At 42.9% G+C, this 24,765-nt stretch overlaps 1 protein-coding gene across 4 annotated transcripts in view; it reads right to left on the bottom strand.

The window, feature by feature from the left end:
- Positions 1-24,765, bottom strand: part of LOC141917557 (nuclear cap-binding protein subunit 1-like) — a 92,175-nt gene that overhangs the window by 41,098 nt on the left and 26,312 nt on the right. For all 4 annotated transcript variants that reach the window (XM_074810827.1, XM_074810830.1, XM_074810828.1 and 1 more), the window contains 7 exons: positions 20,151-20,225; positions 18,954-19,057; positions 18,060-18,182; positions 16,681-16,783; positions 13,801-13,894; positions 12,215-12,318; positions 11,357-11,471 (listed from right to left, as the gene is read on the bottom strand). In XM_074810827.1, coding sequence (XP_074666928.1) covers positions 11,357-11,471; positions 12,215-12,318; positions 13,801-13,894; positions 16,681-16,783; positions 18,060-18,182; positions 18,954-19,057; positions 20,151-20,225 — 718 coding nt within the window. The remainder of the gene's footprint in view (positions 1-11,356; positions 11,472-12,214; positions 12,319-13,800; positions 13,895-16,680; positions 16,784-18,059; positions 18,183-18,953; positions 19,058-20,150; positions 20,226-24,765) is intronic.

The following is a 24,765-nucleotide window of genomic DNA, read 5'->3' as shown; positions in this document are numbered from 1 at the left end:
ACCAGCCTTCAGGAATCCCAGGCCCCAGAGACCAGGGGGAAAGTCTGGAGCAAGGAAGATGCACCATTGGTACAGGAAGATCAGGTTAGGGAATACTTAAGCAAAAAGGATGTACAAAAGTGCATGGGCCCAGATGGGATGCACCCATGAGCACTGAGGAAGCAGGCAGCTGTCACTGCAAGGCCACTCTCAATAACCTTTGAAAGATCATTGTGATTGGGAGAAGTGACCAAAGACTGGAGGAAAGCAAATGTCACTCCTATCTTCAAGAAGGGCAAGAAGGAGATCCCAGGGAACTACGGCCTGGTCAGCCTCACCCTGGGAAGGTGATGGAGCAGCTAATCCTGGGAACAACTTCCAGGCACAAGAATGACAAAACGGTCATCAGGAGTAGTCAACATGGATTCACCAAGGGGGAGTCAGGCTTGACTGACCTGATAACCTTCTATGATGAAACGACTGGCCTGGTAGATAAGGGGAGAGCAGCAGATATTGTCTACCTGGACTTCAGGAAGGCTTTTGACACTGTCTCCCATAAGATCCTCATAGAGAAGCTGTTGATGTATGGGCTGGATGAGCAGACAGTGAGGTGGGTTGAAAACTGGCTGAACAGCCGGGCCCTGTGAGAGACGAGAAACCAGGCCTGCGAGAAACTAAGAAAAACAGCCTGAGAAAGCAAAAGTTGAGGCTGATCAAAGCAATGCCTCAAACACTCGCAAGACAAAACTATGAGTCACAGGGTGGATAGCGTGGAGGTCGAAGCTGATAAGGCTGCCCCAATAACACAAGATGGGACTGGAGGAAGGAGCCCTGTGAAGACAAGATGGCTCTGCTCTGGTGCACCTGGCCAAAACTTCAAGGGCCATCTGTCTGGTGAATGACCTTTGCTTCATTATCCACGAAATGCATATTAAAGTTAACACCCTGCAATATGCTAACGAGGGCTAACATGATCATGCTAATTACATCATCCCATGAAACACCTCACCCCTCCCCGTACATGGGATACGTAGGTATGTGGGTCGACCTAGGGGACGGACCCAAGGAAAGTGGGTATAAATCAAGGGAGGGGAAGAAAGGGGGGGCCCGGGAGAGTGCAGTGAAGCAAAGAAGATGGATGCAAGCGAAAAAGACGGATGCCTCCTGGAACCCTCGCTGGCGGGATCAGCGCAGAAACCCAGACCGGTGATCTGTATTTCCCTATTCCCTCTATCTCCCTCTTTTCCCTTTCCTATTAAGAAATGCAAGGCATATTGTATTGCTTGCCACAACTTGCTATATACTTAGCCAACTATCGTGTGTTCAATTAGTATATTGTGAGTAGTTAATAAATGTTTGGACTTGGAGACTTGTTGTCCGCTCCATTGGGGATTTGCGAATCTGAGTCACTTGTCTCCCTCATCTGAGCGGGACGTGACATTAAAATTGGCGTAGTCGGCAGGATCCCCTTCGGTGTCGGAAAGTCTTATGAGATACTGGTTCTCTATCCGACCAACTCGGACAGGGAGAACCGGGAATTGGCCCCTCAGCTATATGCTGGGAGAGGGTCGGAGGGATACCGATTCTCTATCCGATAAGGACAGGGAGAATCGGGAAGTGACCTCTCAGCTCTAAGCCAGGAGAGGTTCGAGCAGTGGCAAGCCATGACTGGCCAGGAAATGTCGGTGCTTGACTGCTCCCCTATTTTTGAGAAACTGAAGGAGTATAAGGCTTGTCCTCCTCCTTTAGTAGAGGTTTGGGCCCACAATAATTGGCATAATCCAGAAGCAGTGGCAAGCTATATCAGTGTGCTTGTGGGGGTGAAAGGGTCGCGACCAGGCAAAGGAAAAGCTGTAGTGTGCGCTGTATTGGGGGCAGCACTGACTGCAGCCCAAAAAGATAAACATGTTAAGAAACAATTAGAAGGGGAAATGATCAAATCCTTACAAGATCTGGTAAAAGCTCTCCAGGATCAATTGGTCGAGGAACGTAAAGTTACTGAACAAAAAGCTAAAATCTGGCAAGAGCAAACTGAAGTTCTGAAAAGCCAATTAGCTGATGAGCGTAACACCTCTCAGCGACTTCACACGGCTCTGTTAGATGCCTTGGACCGAGAAAAAATCTCACGGTCCGAAAAAGAGGGGAATGAACAAGAAACCTGCAACCAGACAGATCTTGTCTCTGTTCCAGATAGTGAACAGGGAGTTACGAGTCTGGCAAAAGCAGCAGCCAGACCCTTGTATCCAACAAAGGATTTAGAGATAAGCCGAGAAATTTTTTACCCCAAAAATGAGGGGGCAAATTTAAGACCATTAATTAAAACGGAGACCACCGATGGTCAGGGTGGAAGAGCTCCGCAGGTCACCATTCGAACTACACCATATCCAGCGACTGAGCTTGCGAAAATTCAGGAGAAATATACCAGACGAGCTCAGGAAACTGAGACTGAATACGTGTGGAGGGTATCTTTGACTGGTGGCGTCCGAATTTTGTTATCAGAAGATGAGGCCCAGGGGTACTGGGGGCCAGGGGTTTTCTTAATCACTGACGACCAGAGAGAGTTAACTCAACGAGCTGCTTATTGGGCTGGGGGTCTGGACCCCTTGGAAAGGGGGGATCCAGTATGTATTGAGACCCCAACCATAAATCATTTGACCGAAAGTCTGCAGAAGGCTGCTTGTCTCTGTGATAAGAGACATATGGTATTTGGTGATCAGATAAAGGGTGAGGTGATAAGAGACATATGGTATTTGTCAATCAGATAAAGGGTGGGAGCCTGGGTATGTGCATGTCTGTCTGATGTGATTTACAATTGCGATAAGAGGCAAATGGCATTTGGTGGTCAGATAGTTTACAAAGGGTGAAGGCCTGAGTGTGGGCATGTCTGTTTGATGTGATTTACGCCAAGTCTGCAATTAGCAATATCCTGTGAAGTAGGCATAGAGATGAGCTATGCCATGTAAGGGAAAAACCGAGAGGGTCAGCAGAAGATAACGCAGAGGAAGACTACGACCCCCCTAGCAACAAAAGGCGCAGCCGCAGATGAAACCAAAAAGGCCACGTCAGCCCAGAACCTGAAGATTATAAAAAGAGACTGCCAAAGAGGAGGGGCGCGCGCCGTTGGCGGAGCAGTGACTCCCCGGCCGCCCAGCGCTGCTTTACTTGCTCAACTGCTTGCTGAATTAATAAATTTTATAAGTCACTTGATTTGGCTTCTGAAAGTTATTTTCCCCAATTTATAACAGTCTCCAATTAATGCATGACAGGCGTTTGGTTCCACAGCAGCCTTCCCCGATGCTATTAATTGCTAACCCTGATCAAATGACTCCCCTGATTCGGGGCTTGCCGGACTCTTTGAAATCACATGCAGTACAATTACAAGATCGTTTGCGGAATGCAGTAGCCCTACGAGGGGGGAGACGGGCGGGGGAGAAGCCATGACCTGGGGAGAGATAGCTCAGGACTTAATAAATTATGGCCGGAGAATGGGCCTTACCTGGGGAACAGGTAAACCTAAGCCCTCGGTACGCAGAGTAGAACAGCAGGAAAATCCGCCTCCTTCCCCTCCGCAAGTTTTAAGAACAAAGAGAAACCTCTTGTGGACTGAGGGAATTGGACAGGGGATTCCCGAGAGTTAGTGGATGGTATGCCTACTACAGTTTTAGAAAAGCTCATTCGAGCCTGGAAAGACAAAAGGAAGCTGCCCCCCGCAACTGAGCGGACCTTTCGGGGAAGGAAAAAACTGAAAACTAACAAGATGGTGGTAATTGCTTCTCAAACACCAACTTCCCTTGTCCTGGTTTTGACCAGGATGGAGTTTATTTTCATTGGAGTATTTCATACCATGTGATGTCACGCCCAGGGATTTAGGTGGGATGGCCCGCACTCTCTCTCTCTCTCTCTCTTTCTCGGGGGGGGGGGGGGGGGGGGGGGTGGGGGGGTGGGGGGGGTGGTCACCACGCTCGGTAAGCCACTGTTGCATTTTACCCGGTTCTTTTTGGACTCACTATTGTTACTGTTGTTCTCTTATTATATTTAGTAAATTTTTTCTTTTATTCAACCTACGAATTCTCTTCTTTTCATCCCTCCCCTATTTCACCAGAGGGGGGAGGGGGAGGTGAACAGCCGGCCACGTGGCTGCCGGCTGAGTTCAAACCTCCACACCCCTGAAGAGGACTTGATTGATTTCGGGTCAGGGGAAACTGGACTCGCCATCCCCAGTAAGTGAGCCGGGGGATGGCGGGTGGGTCCACTTAAGGAGGCTCACAGAGAATACTAAAGGAGACTTGCTGATTACCTTTCCGCTCGGTCCCCTTAAAACTCCAGTTACATTTCTAGTAGATACGGGTGCTCAGATCTCAGCACTCCAAGCTGAGGTTGCCAAGCGCAATGGCATAATTGCTGACAAAAAGCAGATCTGGGTTACAGATGTTTTCGGGGACTCTAAGCCACAGCTGACTGCTCGGGTGAAATGCTGGTTACCTGGGAATAAAACTGCAACAGAGGCTATGATGATCCTGGGAAATTTCCCCACAAATATCCTGGGACTTGACCTATTGAAGGGACAAGCCTGGGTGGATTCAAAAGGAAGGGAATGGAAATTTGGGCCCCCAACTGCCTCTATCAGACTTTTACAGCAAGCGCCTGCGCTTCCTCCTTCTAAAACTGTTAATGTGAAACCTTACGCCTTACCGTTAGGGGCCAGGGAGGGGATCACTCCGGTAAGAGCAGAGCTGCGGGAGCAAGGATAATCGTTCCAACTCACTCACCCTATAATTCCCCAGTGTGGCCAGTCCGTAAACCTAACGGAAAGTGGCGACTGACAATTGACTATCAGCGATTAAATGCCAATACAGGTCCTCTAACAGCTGCAGTACCTAACATAGCTGAACTGATTGCAACCATACAGGAACAAGCCCACCAGATCTTAGCAACTATTGATGTGAAAGATATGTTCTTTATGGTCCCCATACAGGAGGCAGACAGAGATCGCTTTGCCTTTACATGGGAAGGCGTGCAATTTACTTTTACACGTCTCCCCCAGGGATATTGTCATTCGCCGACCATCGCTCATTATGCACTAGCGCAGGAGCTTGCTCAAATCCCTCCTAGGGAAGGGGTCAGGATATATCAATATATTGACGATGTCCTGATTGGTGGCTCTGATGCTGCTGCAGTGGGACAGACCCAGTCAGGAAATCACCCTGCCCACCTACTAAACAACCAGGTGGATTATATTGGCCCTCTCCGGCTCTCCGAGGGAAAACACTATGTATTGGTGGGGGTGGAAATAGTACCGGGCCTAACCCAAGCAGAAGCTGTATCTCGAGCAACTGCAGAAAATATGGTGAAGGGGTTAAAACGCTGGTTTAGCTGCTTGCCTAAGCCCAAATCGATCCAATCAGACAACGGTAATCACTTTACTGCCGGGGTGGTTCAGGAGTGGGCTCGAGATGAAGGAATCCAGTGGATTTTCCATACTCCATACTATCCCCAAGCAAATGGAATTGTGGAACGCACCAACGGACTGTTAAAGCAGGCCCTAAAACCCCTCGAACCAGGATGGCCGCAACGGGTGCCAGACGCAGTAATGAAGATAAACAGCCGGTGGGGAATTAATGGGTGCCCACGACTTACCGCGTTCTGTCCTAAGCCTCTCTCCATACTCGCCGGGAAAAAAGAGACTAAAGACCCTACAAACCCGCTCCATTATCCTGGACAACCTGTTCTAGTAGACTTGCCCACCGTGGGGCAAGTACCCCTAACCCTAAAAACTCCCATCAATATTTGTTCATGGGTGGCTACTGATGCCCATGGGAAAGAATCCCGTATCAATACCAGGTGGATTGTCCCTTCTTTCTAACCATCATTGTTTTGTTATGCATATATGTGTTTTACAGAGCATTGATCCTGGACAACAGGAGACCTATGTTACTTTTAGCACTTTCAATGGTTGTAGGCATTATTGGCTAGTTATTATTTGTAATCTGCTTACATTATTATATAATGTGTGGAATCATACCTGCTGAGTGTGGAATAAATCATTGCCAATCAATTACAATCAACAATCCAGGAAATTTTACAGGTACATTTAATGAGTTCACTTATTGGAAGGCTAACCTGGAGTTGTGCCTTAAGTTACCTTATTGGGAATCACCTCCAAAATAAAGGAAGCCTGTGAGCCACCTGTGACTGCAAACTGGTGCTTGCAAATACCAAACAGATTACAGTGCTAGCTCATATAACTGGATGTGGTCCTTACAACACCACATCCACCAACAGCAAGATGCAGTCATCAAAGACTAGTTGAAGGGGTCTGATCCCACAAATTAAGCATTAATGAATTGTACCTGAATATTAAACTGTATTCCCATTTAAATCCTTATAGACCTGATAATGTGATTGTGTAACCTCAAATAGTTTTAGAAAATTTAACTTAGCAATTATATGTACTAACAAGGTATGCCTTTAAGGAATTAAAGGTGCAGACCCAACAAGCATCTAAGATGGCGTTGCAGAATCCGGCTAGCATTGCTGAAGGAACATGGACTGTGCAGTGTGCTGAATCTAACTGAGGGAGAATGCTGCATCACCATCCACAGTGCCACCACCTCTATAGAGGAGACCGTGCCACGATGAAGATGATCAACAATGGGAAGTGAGAACCTTTTTATTGACTGATGGACTAGTTTGATGGATGGAACCCTGGGTCATGGGTCACATCACTGGATCCTCAGGACTCACGGGGTGGGGAAGATGGCTTGTAAATATTAGTATTGTGATATTATGCAAATTTTTGCTTTTAATAGTATGCCTTGCAGCAGTTAGATATATGCTCTCTCACCTTCTGTCTTCTTTTTCCCTATACCTTTTTGAGATCACAATGGTCAAAGAAGAACTTGGAGTGTTTGAGTCACGGGGTGGGATGTGAGAGACGAGAAACCAGGCCTGTGAGAAACTAAGAAAAACAGCCTGAGAAAGCAAAAGTTGAGGCTGATCAAAGAAATGCCTCAAACACTCGCAAGACAAAACTATGAGTCACAGGGTGGATGGTGTGGAGGTCAAAGCTGATAAGGCTGCCCCAATAACACAAGATGGGACTGGAGGAGGGAGCCCTGTGGAGACAGGACGGCTCTGCTCTGGTGCACCCGGACAAATTTCAAGGGCCATCTGTCCGGTGAATGACCTTTGCTTCATTATCCACAAAATGCATATTAAAGTTCACACCCCGCAATATGCTAACGAAGGCTAACACGATCATGCTAATTACATCATCCCATGAAACACCTCACCCCTCCCCGTACATGGGATACGTAGGTATGTGGGTCGACCTAGGGGACGGACCCAAGGAAAGTGGGTATAAATCAAGGGAGGGGGAAGAAAGGGGGGGCCCGGGAGAGTGCAGTGAAGCAAAGAAGATGGATGCAAGCGAAAAAGACGGATGCCTCCTGGAACCCTCGCTGGCGGGATCAGCGCAGAAACCCAGACCGGTGATCTGTATTTCCGTATTCCCTCTATCTCCCTCTTTTCCCTTTTATATTAAGCAATGCAAGGCATATTGTATTGCTTGCCACAACTTGCTATATACTTAGCCAACTATCGTGTGTTCAATTAGTACATTGTGGGTAGCTAATAAATGCTTGGACTTGGAGACTTGTTGTCCACTCCATTGGGGATTTGCGAATCTGAGTCACTTGTCTCCCTCGTCTGAGCGGGACGTGACAGGCCCAGAGGGCACATAGTCTAATTGGAGACCAGTAACTAGCAGTGTACCCCAGGGTCAATACTGGGTCCAGTTCTGTTCAACATCTTCATTAAGAACCTGGATGATGGGGCAGAGTGTACTGTACCCTCAGCATGTTTGCAGATGACACCAAATTGGAAGGAGTGGCTGATACACCAGAGGGTTGTGCTGCCATCCAGAGGGACCTCAACAGGCTGCAGAAATGGGCCAACAAGAACCTCACACAGTTCAACAAGGGGAAGTGCCAAGTCCTGCCCCTGGAGAGGAACAACCCCAGGCACCAGTATATGCTGGGAACCGAGCAATTGGAAAGAAGCTTTGCAGAAAAGGACTTGGGGCTCCTGGTGGACACCAAGTTGAACATGAGCTAGCAATGTGCCCTTGCAGCCAAGAAGGCTAACGGTATCCTGGGCTGCATTGGACAAAGTATTGCCAGCAGGTCGAGGGAGGTGATCCTTCCCCTCTATTCAGCACTGGTGAGGCCACACCTGGAGTGCTGTGTCCAGTTGTGGGCTCCTCAGTATAAGAGACATGGACCTAGTAGAGAGAGTCCAGCGAAGGGCCACAATGATGATTAAGGAACTGGAGCATCTCTCCTGAGGAAAGGCTGAGACATCTGGGACTGTTTAGCATAGAGAAGAGAAGGCTCAGGGAGGACCTTAACAATATATCTAAATACCTGAAGGGAGGATGCAAAGAAGACAAAGCCAGGCTCTTTCCATTGGTGTCTAGTGACAGGACAAAAGGCAATGGGCACAAACTGAAACACAGGAGGTTCCATCTGAACATAAAGAAACACTTTTTTTACTGTGAGGGTGACTGAGCGCTGGAACAAGTTGCCCAGAAAGGTTATGGAGTCTCCCTCCTTGGATATATTCAAACACCATCTGGACATGGTCCTGGGCAACCGGCTCTAGGTGGCCCTACTTGAGCAGGGGATTGGACAAGATGACCTCCAGAGGTCCCTTCCAACCTCAATCATTCTGAGATTAAATGATGTATAGCAAGAAAGGAGGAATCTGGTAGAGTAAGGCACATTCAATACATTCAGTTACAGATATTGCTTCAGTCTCACGATGTTGTTTCTCTGCAATAATATCCATAAATTAATAGCTATAAACATAATTTTTTTGTAAGAAGAGTATGTGCAACTTAAGACAAAAATAGGGCCATGTGCTAACTCAACTACTGTATGCAAATCACACTTGCAATTTATATTTTTGAATGCAAGCTAGTACCTTGAAAGATATTCTGACAACTCTGAATTACTGCAATATTTAAAGCAGAAGGACTTGAGAATTTGTAGTAATTGAGAACTTTGATATTTTCTTCACCACAGGATCATACACCCCCCCCCCCCCCCCCCCCCCCCCCCCACCTAGACTAACTGCTCAAGGACCAGTGGACACTGTGTTAACTCCCCTAAGGAGCAGGCAGGTAAGCTTTGGCCTCATCCCATAACATGCCAGTCCACTTAGCACTGGGGCCATCAAAATTTGACATTTTATATCCTCAATGAGGAACTGCAGTCTGGTAAAGCATCTGCTTCCAGAACTACTCATATTTTGTCTATTTTACTGTGGTGGGTTAACCTTGGCTGGACACCAGGTGCCCACCAAGCTGCTCTATCACTCCCCCTCCTCAGCAGGACAGGGGGAGAAAATAAGATGAAAAACTCATGGGTTGAGATAAAGGCAGTTTAAGAAGAAAAAGCAAAGTCTGTGGGAGGAATCAAAGGAAACAAAACAAAAAAGAAATCTGTTCTCTACTTCCCATCAGCAGGCGATATCCAGCCACTTCCTGGGAAGTAGGGCCTCAGTGCACATAGTGGTTGCTTCAGAAGATAAATGCTTTAATAATAATGCCCCCCCCCCCCCTTCTCTTAGCTTTTATTGCTGAGCACAATGTCATATGGTATGGAATATCTCTTTTGTCACCTTGGGTCAGCTGTCCTGGCTATGTCCGCTCCCAAGATCTTTCCCACCCCCAGCCTACTGGCCTTTGGGGGTGGGATGGAGAGACAGCCTTGATCCTGTGGGAGCACTGCTTAGCAGTGGCCAACACACTGGTGTGTTATCAACACTGTTCTAGCTACCAATACAAAGCACAGCACTGAGTGCTGCTATGGGGAAAGTTAACTCCATCCCAGCCAGACCTAATACATTTACTTACAAAAGTTATCTCATGGCATAACACTGCCCTTTAAAGCACTCAGTATTCAAGAGGTGCAGCTAGGAGACAGTACAGAAACAAAAACATAGGCATATCCATTGAATGATACCAGACATTCTCTTTGCCTCACAGTGAAATCAATGAATAGCTCTTCAATACTCACAAACATTTGTTAATTGCTGATGAACATAGATTGAGGAAGTAAGCAACTACTGTGGCTGTTGCTGGGAATGAGCAAGGAAAAGAGCTGAAAGTTGGGATGAACTGACATCAGCAAACCATGAGGTCCTAGTGATCTCTCAGCTGATGCTCATTGGAAATGACTTGTGCTGGTGACATTTTTTGCATGATCCTGCATGTGTTCCATGTTTTGCCAAATTCTGATGTTAACCTAGGCCAAAGATTTAGAAGTAGCCTAGTGTTTTGTGCAGGTACCGGAAGACCATAGATCAACAAAAAAAAAATCTCCTTTCTATGAAACTAAGATATTTTCTATAAATTGGATTCATTCAATATTAGCATTAAATATTGTAGTCAGCCAAACTGTCTTGGGTCCTGCCTTCTGGGTCTGCTACAGGAGATACCACTCTCACCATACTTTACAGCATCATTACTTAGATCTGAAGCCCCAAAATAGTCAAAAGTAAATTTAAAAAAAGGACTAATTAGATTGGAGTGACTGGCTAGGGGCATTGAAAGTATTTGGTGCCTAAAACACTCAGATGGGGAAGGCACAGAAAGCACCTTCTTTTCTCAAGTGCAGTACAAAATCCCAGTAACCCAGCTGCTTGTCCAAGAATAACAAGCTTCTACTATCACTTAGGACTTAAAGAGTACACACAGTGTGTCTAAAAATATTTGATAGTCATCTCACTGTAAATAATACAAGGACATTCGAAAAGAAAATCCAAGAGAAGCAAAAGGCAGATGCAACTTTCTGAATCCAGCAGCATCTGTTAAAAGAACAGCGACAACTACCTCTGCTTCTCAATGACAGCTGGCTGTTTCCATGCACTTCTCCACACAAGATATGAGGTCCTAAATGACTACTTACTAGTAAAATCTGAAAGTAACCAATAGAACCTACAGGAAACTTGAGTATGAATTTGACTGTTCCTATTGCTACCCAATAATGTAACACAAACCAAGATTCAAAAAACAGAGTGAAAGAAGCTCATGCTGGAACAAAAACTTAAGAGAAAAACCCTGAATGGTACAAATGCACGCGAACTTCTTTAAAGACTTTACTGAATTCTCAGGCTCTAACAGCCTTTAGAAAAACATACGAAAAATGTGTCAACTTTAGCGTCCTAGTACTAGAGATGGTAACACGTGTAGATATGCCTTCTGACAGTATTTTTATTCAGCCCCTCCAAGAACCAATTGCATGTCAGTCTGAAACATGACAGCCTGCAGGCTACTTAGTGTCAAAAATATGTATAAAAAAAATAAACAAATTACTCTTTTGTGCTGTCTTGCCAATCTTGCCTTAGTCTCCTCCAGTTCTTTGTGAATCTTCAGTACATGCTTATTCATTTTACGAATTGTGGAATGTAAGATTTCCCAGACATAGAACCTAGGAAAGATGCAGAACCCAAAACAGTAAGTTGCATACTGTTCCAAGACAGTAAATGCACAGGTCTGCTATAACTCTCAACTCTTCTTATTCAAACCATCAGAAACAGGGCAACTTTCTATTGCTACAGAGCAAGTTAAACTAATAAACAAATAGAAGCGCAGAACACTGATCTGGGGGAAATTTACAATATTTCATTGTTATTACCTAGGACATCTACTGGAGTGAGCAAACATTCAACACTAAGAAAGCATATCACTTACTTCTTACCTGTAGTTTGCATTGAATTACCAAACCAGCACTTTATTTCAGAATAATTCTGCAACACTACTAGCATCAAACTGCCAGGTCTGAGCATTTTTCCCACTCTCAGTAAACAATATATCTGAGGGTGATGCAGGATACATGCCCTAGGTGCAAGCCAAGATCCCACCAGGCTAGCAACTATACAACAGGGTTAATGGTTCTTGTCCAGAAATGGTCCTAGAGCTTCTCCTTCCACTTTGGCAAACTTACAGGCTACTAGCATAGCTTTTTGCAGGATATAAAAAGGCATGCTGCAGTTCAGAGGAGAATACTAAAGCTTGTGTTTTAGGGAAGCAACACAATTTTATGTAGAGTTTAAAGCAAAATAATGAAAGTAAAAACTACAATTATTTTAAGTTAAAAAAAATGGATTCTAACCATTTAAAATAAAAATTCAGATAAAAAGCAACTGAAGACAGAAATTCCACACTTGTTACCTAGTAAAATCATGTGCAAGTTCTGAAGAGAAGATCCAGTTTGCTACTGCAGCACAATCAACAATCTGTGTTCGAATCATCTTATCCACAAGAACAGCAATCATCTACATTTTGGGAAAGACAAGATGGTCATTCCTACCACAAGAAACGGTCAAGTTTACCTGCTGCAACATGGAGTCTGTGAAATTACTGTGGGCTAAGGTACAACCAGTGCTGGGTTGTATGAAAAGCTATTAGAGTCAAGTTTGGTTTTATGCAACTTTGCAAATATATTAGTCAAACTAATGAATTATTTCAAATACTTCAGGAAGCTATTACTGCTTAAAGAAGACATATCATTTGCTGAACCTAAAAATGCTCAGACTAGGGGAGCTGTATCAATCATGACAATCAATCATCACAAGTCATCTTTACTCCTCATGAGAGTGATGACTTCACTTTTCATTCAAGTGAGTACTTCTGCTGTTCCCAAGAGCAAAAATACAAGAACTGACTTTTGAGACAAGGCATCAGAGAAGCAAGTCCCAATAGTCAACATTGGAGTATCAAATCAGAAGACATGTTCCTGCTACATAACCATAAGGCAACAGCAACTGCTAGCCTACTCTCCTTGGACTGCAACAGTCCCCAAGCACAACCATATGCTCTTTCCTGCAGGACCTCTTCATTTTAGAATGAAACCAGCACTGCATATAAGTATTTACTACAGGACCCTACCTTGATGAGGCTTGTGGGAAAATCAAGCAGGTAGCTACAAAAATTATCTTGTGATTAGAACAGTTTTGTGCCATTCAGAAGAAAAGGCCCATCTTAATTATTCATGTACTCCATACTGCAATACCCAAGAAACTCAGCCTGCAACATGTTTATTCTCATAATCATCCATTCTCAAATAGAATAGGGAAGTGTAACAAAGCTCAATTTAAGGTAGAAAACTAAATTAACTGAATGAATCCGAGAACTCATGACTCATTTCTCAATTTCCAAGATTGCTTCCTATATGCATTTGTCTTAAGAAATTCTTCCTGGCATTATCCAGATTACCTAGTTTGAGCCTTCATGTAACACAGACATAGAAATTTGTGAAAGTATTCAATCTTGATGTTAAAGTTCTCCTTTATGACATCAAAGCCTTTGTGCCCCAGAAAATAGCTGAGACTGTGACCATCCATAATTTAAAGGTTGATACTTCAGGTAGGAATTTATATATATATTTAATCTCTGCCTTTTTTGATCCTTTTATTTAAGAAACTATTCTACAATATCTTGCCTCTCTTTCAGGACCTGACTTTTAAGAATATTTAAAGTAATCTTTTAGTAACCCTAGAAAATGGGCCTTAGGCCCAGTAGCAGATGCAAGGATTCTCCAGCACTCAATGAGATTACTTTTAATGTGAAATTCTCATTGACATTTGATGTCCAGTTTAAGGCACTTAACAGTAGTAAACATGACTTCAATTCTTTTAAATACAAATAGACAATAGACAGTATTTTTAAGTAAACAAAGGAAATTGTAATGCTTTATATTTTAACATGACTTCATGTGAGTGGGAACTTCAACAAATATCTGCCATTGATGCTCTTACCTGCGGATGATTCTTCCAAACCTCGTATACAACTCTCAGGACATGGAGTTTCCCCTCATCACTTTCAGCAAGTACTTTGAAGACTTCATGAAACCTTTAAGGAAATATAAGTAGTCAATAGAGGGTTAGGATCAGGGCAATGAAGCAGAAGATGCATAGTAAGTGGTTCAGATGGTCCCAACATTTTCTTTTGGCCAATCCACAACAGTTCTGGAAAGGCTACCCCCTGACAAATAGAACTGTCCTGAGTTTAAAAGGTTGCAGAGACAAGACAACTCCTAAAAGCAAAGTAACCCTATCTCAGGGGCAAACTTACTCCTCAAAGCTAGGCTATAGTTCTCATGCTTTTAAATGCAGGAGAGAACTCTGCTGCTTCGTGTGCTTATCTATATGCAGGCAGAGTGAAATTTGCTGCTTTTTGTGCCTTGGACTTTGCCTATTGATAGGTGTTTCCATAACTGTAGACGATTATTCAATCTCCCCCCTACTGAGGAAAGCACTGAGATCATCTACTTCAGTAGAGTTAAGCTGACTCCTATGTCAGTATTCGCAGCCCAGTTTATGTAATGTAGCTATAAAGTTTAAATGGCTCCTTTTGACCTTATGGATATCACTGTTGATAGGTAGCAGTGAAACCACTACAGCTCTGAATACACAGAGTCCTGCTCCTTATGTTACTGAGCGTAGGCTAGTGACCATCATTTGTTATAAACCATCAGCATAAATCTTTCACGTGCAGACAAAAATTAAGCTTTTACATTTGTAAGTATATAAAGTTGTATAAAAAGAAAAATAATTCAGTAAGACACATGACCACCTCTTTCATACTGAGACAGTTTAACAGCATCAAGTATGCAGTCAAAAATAAATTCTTTTAATCTCAGTTTGCTTAAATACTTGCAGTCAATCCTCTAGAAGTTAAAGCATGTCTTTAAGAGCATGCACTGCAAAACTATTCTAGAATAAATTTTATATTTAAGAAGTTGTGGGTTGATTTTTGTTTAATTATTTTTTATTTTAAAAAAAACCCAGCAATTTAACTGATTTTGAGTCATACTGGTTGTTGCAACACACTGTAGAAGACACAATGCTGTCATGGGAGGTATGCAGTCACTCAACATGAAGCAATATCACTTGCTCCTCAGCACACTCAGCAAATGATTAATTTTAAAGTGAACTAATATACCAGCTGTTCCTTCTCTGTGATGCTCCAAAGTACATTATACTTGTGAACTCACAGATGGAGCCAGCCAAAGGGGTTTAGGAAACGTTCCCTCCATGCATACACTATATGGCTTTGTACATTTAAATATGCATCAGTCTTTGGAATACAGAATACACAGCAAAAAAACAAACCACCTGATTCACTCTACGGTGGCTTCCCAGCACTTCACATACTAGTAGCATACTGTGCTGTTGGACAGTTAAAGAAGAATAGGTAAGGCTTGATGTGAGAGGAAAAAAGCAGGGCAAAGTACAGTAAGTACATTTAAAAGCCAGCTGCAGCAGTACTCCTCTCCCATTATTCTTTGGGGTCTTCTAAACATAAAATTCATTAGCATCACAAAGTAGTCAAGCACTTCCAAGCAACTCCAGGACAGGCAATAAGCTATCTGCTACACTGTGACCATTTTCAACTTCAACTTTTCTTCCAGGCAGGTAACAGCATGGACTTTGTAAGTCTAAAGTTCAGTAATGCAAATGAAACCAAAACCAGAGACCCCATGGCTTGAGCAATAACTTTCCTCTTTCAAAGGAAAGTACAGACAGAGTGCCTTATTTGTTTGATTTAGAAATTATCATTAAGAGGATGTAATGGATTTGCAAGTAGCTAGTCCGGACACTAGCTAGGATATTTTTCATTACACAGTGGGTGTTTCTTAAGACTTTGCAATAGTATGCACAAAGAATCATAACATGTCACACTTGTTAGAAAGAGTACTTAAGACTTCCTACTAACTCTCTTTATATTTCAGGCAGATTAAGTTTTCATAATTAGAAGTCACATACAGAAATATCTACACACTTAATGAGCAGATGAACTGCCACACAAATGATCTCCTGTTTGATTTTTTTTGTTTTGTTTTTTTAAACCAACTGACTAACCTGCATGTTATTGATCAATTTAAACACAGCAGCACAACCCAACAGCAGTATGCTTGTGCAGGCAACTAACTCATAGCACAATACCTTTCGTTAGTAACAAGCAAGGTGAGAGCTAGGTTGAAGGACATCTTTGTAGGCTACAATGAAGGGTACAAGGGAATTTATTTCAGCTCAACTTCAGAAGTACATTTGCATTTGAGAAAGCTACACAGATTTTGGGGTTTTTATTTCAACAACAGACATTTACAACATTCTCCGCTGCACAGATGTACGTTTCCTCTCGCATTTTCTGCCAACATTAAATCCCAGGAAAGACCTAATTGCTTCTGTGCAGTGACTGAGTACCAAACAGTCTCTATTTTAGAACCCCTACAGGGCTACTGGTAGAGTCACCGACATTCAAGGATGTACTCAGAGTCATGCTCAGGTGAAGAACACTGATATGACCAGATATGACAACAGGAAAACCCCAAATTGATATGTACCTTTATACTTGCAAGAGACTTAAAGAAGACAGAACCCTCACCCTAATGTAATCAACATGCTTAAGATGTGTATGGTCTTTTTAATAACTCCATTCAGATATGTAACCTAGTTTTCACATTACCTTCCTTTTAGCAGTGTTACTGCTTCTGCCCAAAACACACTATCACATTACATTGTGTATCATCAAAAATGTTACTGAAGCCTGTAGATGAGTTATTTTATCAGGCACTTCACTGTCAGAATGAAATGATTCTGTAAGCCCCAAAATAATGCACATACCACACTTACTTAGCCAGAGCACTGAAGGAGTGGCTGAAAGACTTCGCAGCTAGATGGAGCAGAGTCTGTACAAAAACTTCTATTTTCAAAGGATTGAAGGTGAATCCTTCATCTGCAAGTTATTTAAAGTTAAAGTAAGTACTTCAAGTAGAGCTTTTAAGTTGCTCCAGAATCTTTAAAGATAATTTTTGTAAAATGAATTAAAATGGTAAATTAAGTTTCAGCAACTGGATTTTGCAAGGCTGAACAGGGAGTTAGTAAATATCTTCTAAAAGGTGCAGATCTTGGGACTTCCATCTGTCATGGAGAAAACATGTAGAAATAGTTACAGGTTAACAAGAAATAGCAGCAGAGAGACGGCTATGCTAGTGGCATCTAACAGCACTGATGGAGAGAAGCAGGGAACAACAGCTGAAGATGCTGCAGAAGTCTGCATTGGGTTGGAGACAAGGCAGGCCATAGAGCATGGGAAAGAGGGAATGGATAAGAAGAGAGGAAGCTGCAGATGATTATAATACAGAGGTTGGGTATTTGTAATGGTTGGGGAGGCAACAATTGTGCATAGGGGATGTGGGACACTTGAGGTGAATGGTTCTGAATCCCCTGGACACTGCTGTAGACCTGCTAGCAACAACAGGTAAGAAAAGGAATATTGATTACTATGTGGTCTTTATAGCAAATCAAGGAAAACAATACTGTCTCCCAAGCAAAAAAAGGCTCACTGCTGCTCTGTGCCTGCATAACAGAACACTTACAAGTATTGCAGTATTACCCAAACTGACCCTAAGTTTTAAAGATCACTCCTCAAACCTGTAGCTTACACTCCTTTCAGACCCCAAGAGCATATTGGCTTTGGAAATTGAGCATTAGGTGTGGCTGGACCAACAGCAAAGCTGGAAAGAACTTGGGCAAAGTCCCATTGTGAGAATGCCAGTTTCATTTAGATCTTGGGAAAGCTAAGATAGCCAGGGAGCTAGCTTTAACTGCTATGGGTCAATATCAACAGGAGGCAAGCTCTTAAGTAGGGCAAAGGCACTGGATCTTCAGGACAAAGCTGACATCATGAAACGAGCTCTAATGCTGAAGGAAGGAAAGCAAAGGAAAACATTAAAAATCCTTCATGCAACCTCTGTGGATAATTAGCAGAACCCACATCAAGGGCCAAGTTGCTTCTATTAACTAGAACAGACCCATCTCTGTACATGACAAGAACAGAATGAATACTGACAACTGTATGTTACTTCCATTTATTGTTAAACTGAAACCAACTATTAGAAAGGAAAGCATACAGTTCAATTAGCAGCAGAAACCATAACTACAGGACAGCAAAATGGTTTAGATGCAAAACTAATGATAACCTTGAAATGCCTAATATCAGATGTCCTTACCATCATCATCATCCTTATTTGGATTAGGCACATCTTTTAAAATGTTGAAGATTTCATCGTTACTGGCCTTATTTTTAATTGCAATCGTTAAAGAGAGTGCTACAGTATACCCAGGAAGAGACCCTAAGCGAAAAAAGAAAGTTCATATAATCCTTTTCAAGTCTAGGATGGAATTAATATTTTTACATCAGCGTAAACACCTCAGAGAAGCATGTACACTTCCCAGCTACCCCCAAAACTTGCTGCTCCCAATACCACTGGCCACATGACCATTCCATAAAATTCATCAACAGGTTTCCTATTCTTCACAAATTCAAGCCCTTTTCTAGCACCTTCAGAGTTGAGGGGGGAATAACTCCCCTGATTAAAACTCCATTCTAATTTCCATCAGCTTCTTGAAAATACAATACTTACCTGCATTTTCTCACTTATCTCTGCCTTTAATAACAATAGATCCTTCACATGATTTGCTGCCTCTCTGCTTGCATCATTAAATCAAATTTGTTTAGTAAAATATTTTATTGTCAAGTGCTTCATTCATTCAAAAACAAGTCCATATTATCTTTTGTCACATTCATTTCTGTACAGTATTCTGCCTGAATGATGGGAACAAATGAAATTTTCTTTTTTTAGACTCCTGGCAAACCAAACCAATGCTGTAGCACCTAGATTGCAGTCACCTCAGCATAAATTAACTTCATACAGCTAGACTTTTTTTTATTTTTTTTAAAAACGTTTAGATTAGAAAGATCCAGACACAGACTAGATCAAAATCAAGCATATTTATTTCAGCTGAGTTTTCCTTCATGAAGTGACTTGACACTCAAGCTAGGACATTCCCTTGCTTTGAAACAATTTGCTTGGAATTGAAGTTTCAGTAACTTAAATACTTACTATCGCTTTCATCTCCATATTTGTAAATACACACTGGGTTTGCAGGACTGAGGACAGAAAAGCTTGGAGGAACAATGTCTATTATTCGCTGATGGTAGGAAAGCCTACAAAAGTAAGTTTCACAGCAGTAGAATTATAATAGCATATCATCATCAGGGCTGACTCAACTCACTGATTTAAAGTATTTTTCCTATTCTTTAATTTGAACTGTGCAAAAAAAAAAAAAAAAAAAAAATCAAACGTTTACTCAATGCAATGGTAGTTCCTGATAGATAGCAAGAGCTAACTTAATCAAATCTTTCTAGTAGATGCTCAATACTAGAATTTCATCCTCACACAAGTCTAAGATGCTATGAGGACAACTGGTAAAATGCCAGTATTAAAAGTGCGGGGGGGGGGGGGGGGGGGGGAGGAAAAAGAAAAAAAGAAAACAAAACACCAAGATTAAACCAAATGGCTTCAGTTTAGCTTCCATCTTACTTACCTTACAAACACTTAATTCCTCTACTAAATTCACAGTAAAATCAAAAGGAGCCACAGACAAAATGAAAACTTTTTGCAGCACAACAATTTCACACTTAGTATATTAAATGCTTGCAAAACAGCAGGTAAGCTTTTTCCATGTAAAATACTGAATTACATAGTTTCTTTGAACATTTTGCTCTTGCACTCTCCTATACCCCCCATTTCCACAATCGTTAGCCCAATCCTGACAGCTGTTGTGCTTTTGAAGCTTCTTTAAGGTCCATGAGAACTGTAGATGCCCAGAACAATCAAGATACTTATTTATCTTAAACTAGGGATATAATAACCCCCCCCCTATTTCTATAAATAACTGTTCTCCAGAAAATTACCTGAACTTTTTCCTTCCCTGCCTGCCCTATTATTCACTCTTTTTACCTATCCCCAAGCAGAAAATGTAAAGCCTTCTTAATTTGTACCTAGAAGGATGTCACCTCCACTTGCTCCACCTATTTGTCCCGCAGTCCACAAGGAAAAACAGTGCCCTACAACAGATACCCTAGAACAAAACTGAGCAAGACAACAGAACAGACTTTAGCTAAAAAAGTTAACTGAGAAAACATGTATGCTTAAGACAAGAGCCACATTAAAAGGAATGCATCATCACCTGGATGCAATGGCCAAGCTTCAATTTAATGTAACTACAAAAGCAAGATGTTCAGAAGTCTTACTTACCTCATGCATTTTTCCAAAACCTCTCTCACAAATTTGGATTTGGGCTTCTCAAGGTCCTGAGTAAGACAGTCTGACCTATCAAAGAAAAAAACAAAAAAAAAAACCAACAAAAAACCCAACCCCCAAAAAACCCACACGATCATTGCTAACAAATGTATTTGCATTCTAATCTGGTTTGGTCTGATACAACAGGTAGGGAACATTCACTGGATGATCACAATTCATAAAATCATTCAGGTTGGAAAGAATCTCAGGAGGCTACATACTCCAACTTCCTGCTCAAAGCATGGTCAACAATGAACTCAAACCAGGTCACTCAGGGTTTTGTCCAATCAGTTCTGAAAACCTCCAAGGATGGAGATGCCACAACCTCTCTGGCCCCCTGCTCTAGTGTTTATCCTCACAATGAAATATTTTGCTTTATATCCAGATGGAACCTCCCCTGTTTGAATTTATGGCCACCATCTCTCATCCACCTGTCATGCACCTCAAGTAAGGAGACTGGCCCTCTCAGTAACCTCCTCATAGGTATTAGAAGGCTGCTATTAGGTCCCCCTGAAACCTTCTTTCCTCCATGCCAAACAAGCACAGTTCCCTCAGCCTCTCCTCATAGAGCATGTGCTACAGCCCCCCTCACCAGTTTGGTGACCCTCTGATTAACTCCCACCAGTTTCTCAATGTCTGTCGTGTATTGGGGGGGGGCAAATCTGGACACAGTACTCTAGATGAGGTCTAACAAGTGCCAAGTAAAGGGGACTAATCACTTCCCTCAATCTACTAGATGCATTCCTGTTGACACTGCTCAGGATACTGTTTGGCCTTTGTCACTGTAAAAGAAGCAAGCTTTAGAAAACTCTTTTCTCTTAGGATATTATTAATAGCAGGAATAATTAATAAATAGATATTGTTTTATAGGTTTGATTAATAGAGCACAGGTGCACTAGAAACAATACTGACAGCTCAATGCAGTATGCACTGGTGCTCCCAGAACAATACCGATAGTTCAATGCACATGCTGTTTGTTTGTCCCCTGTACAGCCGTCATCATGGCTGGCTTAAAACCCAGTCAAGCCGAATCATTAAAAATTAATCTTAGGTATTAAGTTTTAGACATGACAAAAGATAAGAAATAAGCGATTAACTTGGGGTAAGCAATTTAGAAAAACTAGGTAATAGAAAAACTAGATATAGATTGAGTATATGTTAAATATAATATTTTGAGTCTTTTACAGAAGTTTAAAAATGAATGAAGATTGATTAGAAGATAAACAGTCATGATGACTGAAGACTGCATCAGTGAGCAGCGATGTCAGAAGAAGAATTGGAATGGAACGAGAAGAACTAGTCGGAACTGTGGAATATAATTGACTTTTGAAACTGATGATGAATTGAGAACCATAAGTTCTTGGAAAATCACCAAAGACTTTTTATATTGCATTGCATGTTATGAAGAATCATATATATATAAGGCGCTTTTTGATAGCTGTTGCCACTCACAGAGGTGATGGCCCAACTGTGAGTTGTTAATAAAGCAAGCCTTGAGGTACCCGCAGTCTGGTGAAATTCTTTAACAGTCACTGCCAAGGCACACTACCAGCTTTTGTTTAGCCTATTATCCATCAGGACCCCCAAGTCCTTTTCAGAGCTGCTCCCTAGCCAGTCAGTCCCCTGCCTGCACCATTGCAGGGTGTTAATTCATTCCAAGTACAGGACTCCGCGTTTGTCCTTGCAGAATTTTGGGAGGTTCCTCTCAGGCCATTTCTCCAGCCTGAATAGGTCCCTCTGAATGACAGCCCTGTCCTCAAGCATATCAACTGCACCTCCAAATGTAATGTTGTCTGCAAGCTTGATGAGGGTGCATTCTGTCTCCTCCAGGTCATTGATAAAGATCTTAAACAGGACAGGTCCCAGGATTGACCCCTGTAGTACTCCACTTGTAACCAGGCTCCAGGTAGAGTACAAACCATTAACCACTACCCTCTGAGCCTAACAAACCAGATAGGTTTTCATCCACCTAGACCATAACAATCCAATTTAGATACAAGGATTCTGTAGGAGACCACATAAAAAGCTTTTCTAAAGTCAAGGTGGATGACATTCACCTCTCTCCCCTCATCCACAAATTTAGTCCTTTCATTATACAAGGCAATGAAGTTGGTTAGACATGATTTACCCTTGGTAAACCCATACTGACTGTTCCCAGTCACCTTCTTATCCCTTGTGCTCAGAAATGCGTTCCAAGAGGACTCGCTCCATGATTTTCCCAGGGACCAAAGCGAGTCTGACAGGCTTATAGTTCCACAGATTGTTCTGTTGGTCTTTTCTGAAAATGGGTTCAACATTTACCTTTCTCCAATTATCAGGGACCTATCCTGATCTACACAGCCTTTCAAAGACAATAGAGAGCAGCTTCACAATGAAATCGGCCAGTTCTCCCAGCACCCTCAGGCGCATTCCATCTGGTCCCATGAATTTGTATGGGTTGAGATTTCTCTAGAGATTCCTGACTTGATCCTCTTCTACTACTGGTAATTCTACTCCTGGAACACTATCTCTAAGCACAGAGACTCAGGAGACCATGTTTGTGAAGACTGGGGCAAAAAAGGCATCGAGTACCTTAGCTACCTCTACTGTCACTAAATCACCTGCCCCATTCAGCTGCAGGCCTGCATTTTGCTTGTTTATTCTTTTACGGATAATGTAGCAGCAGAAGCTCTCATTGCCCTTCATGTCCTTTGCAAATCTCAATACAAGTTGAGCTTTGGCTTTCTTAATACCATCCCTGCATACCCAGGCAATGTTTCTAAATTCCTCCTTTGTAGACTGTCCTTGCTTCCACCTCCTGTGCACATCCTTTTGCATTGGACCTCAGTTATGATCTCCCTGATTAGCCAACCTGGCCTACTTAGTTTCCTGAGTATCAGGACAGACCATTCACGTACTTGGAAGAGGGTGTCCTTAAAGACCTGGCAGCTCTTTGGAATTCCTTTGCCCTTCAGATCTGTCTCTCATGGGATCCTCCCTACCAGTCCCCTGAATAAGACCACATCCGCTCTCCTGAAGTCTAGGGTCTCCTTCCTCACTTTTCTCGTTAGTGAATAGCAGATTCAGCTGTGTGTCACTCCTGGTTGGCCCATCCAGTACCTGTGTCAAGAAGTTATTCCTGACACCCTCCATAAATCTCCTTGACTACTTGCATCCCTCTGTGTTGCCCTTCCAGAAGATGTCAGGGAGGTTTAAGTCCTCCATAAAGAACAGGGTCTGTGATCCAGAGAATTCCTCCAGTTGTTTAAAGATGACTGACTGCTTTCTAACCTGATCAGGCAGTTTGTAACTCCCACCATGATGTCACCCTCACCAGACTCTCCTCCCATGTTGACCAACAAGCTCTCAATCAGCCTGTTGCCCATTCCATAGAAGAGGTCCATGTATTCAATCTGGTCCTTCACATAGAGTGCAACTCCCTTCCTCTTCTTCCCTGCCTGTCTCTTCTGAAGTCTAAAACCATCCATTACAGAACTGTGGTTATATGAGTTCTCCCACCACAGCTCATCTATTCATCACAGTTCTTCATCTGCACACAGAGCTCTAGCACTTTGTCTGTGTGGTGGTTTAGCCCCTGCCGGGGTCTGAGACCACGCGGCCGCTGCCCCTCCCCCACAAAGGGAGTGAAATACAAAGCCCCAAGACTGAAATAAGGAAAGGTTTAATACAACTAATGCAATAGCAACACAACCAACAACAACAATAACAATAACAGTAATAGTGATAGCAATGAACAGAGCAAAATAGCTACCAAATACAGCAGTTTGAAGCACTATGTACAAAACCACGCGTGCACCTCGCTCCGCGCCAGGAAAATGTGACCTGCCAGGATGTGACGTCCGCATGGTATCTGAATAACCCGGCTAGAGCTCCCCCCCCCACTGCTGGGGAAACTTAACCCTATCCTGGCTAAACCAGGACAGTCTGTTTCCCAGGTTGTGTGCATTTGTGCACAGGCACTTGAAGGGGGCCCTTTTGTCCACCCAACATACCTAGTTGAAAGTCATTCTCACCAGGTTGGTAAGCCTGTTGGCAAAGATGTTCTTGCCTCACCTTGTCAGATGGATCCTGGCTCTCCCTAGCAGTCCTTATTCCTCAGAGGGACCCACAGTCATAAAAGCCAAAGTGCTGCCTGCAACACCAGCCATGCAGCCAGCTGTTAACTCACAAAATGCATCCATTCCTCATGTAGGTTTGAGAATACCATCCATGTCCTTCACCTTTGTCCCCAGAGCTCTGTAGTTACTCTTGATATATTCCAGGTCTCCCCTGGCAGTGTTATTGGTGCCCACATGGATGAGCAGCAAGAGGTAATAGTCCAAGGGCCAGAAAAGTCTTAACAGTCTCTCCACAACTGTCCTGGATATGGGCCCTTAGCAAGAAACAAACCTTCCATGATAGCATGTCTGATCAGCAGATGGGTGCCTCCATCCCCTGCAGAAAGGGATCTCCAACCATTATCATCCACTGCTTCCTCCTGGTGCTAATGCACAATTCATGCCCAGCTGGCTCTGAAGCCTTCCTTAAAGAGCCTATTCCCCTGCATTAGCTATTACAGGACTGTACTCAT

The sequence above is a fragment of the Strix aluco genome, chromosome W, assembly GCF_031877795.1.
Source record: "Strix aluco isolate bStrAlu1 chromosome W, bStrAlu1.hap1, whole genome shotgun sequence".
NCBI lineage: Eukaryota > Metazoa > Chordata > Aves > Strigiformes > Strigidae > Strix > Strix aluco.
Note: the sequence above shows the minus strand (reverse complement) of the source record. Positions and strands in the feature narration are given on the sequence as shown.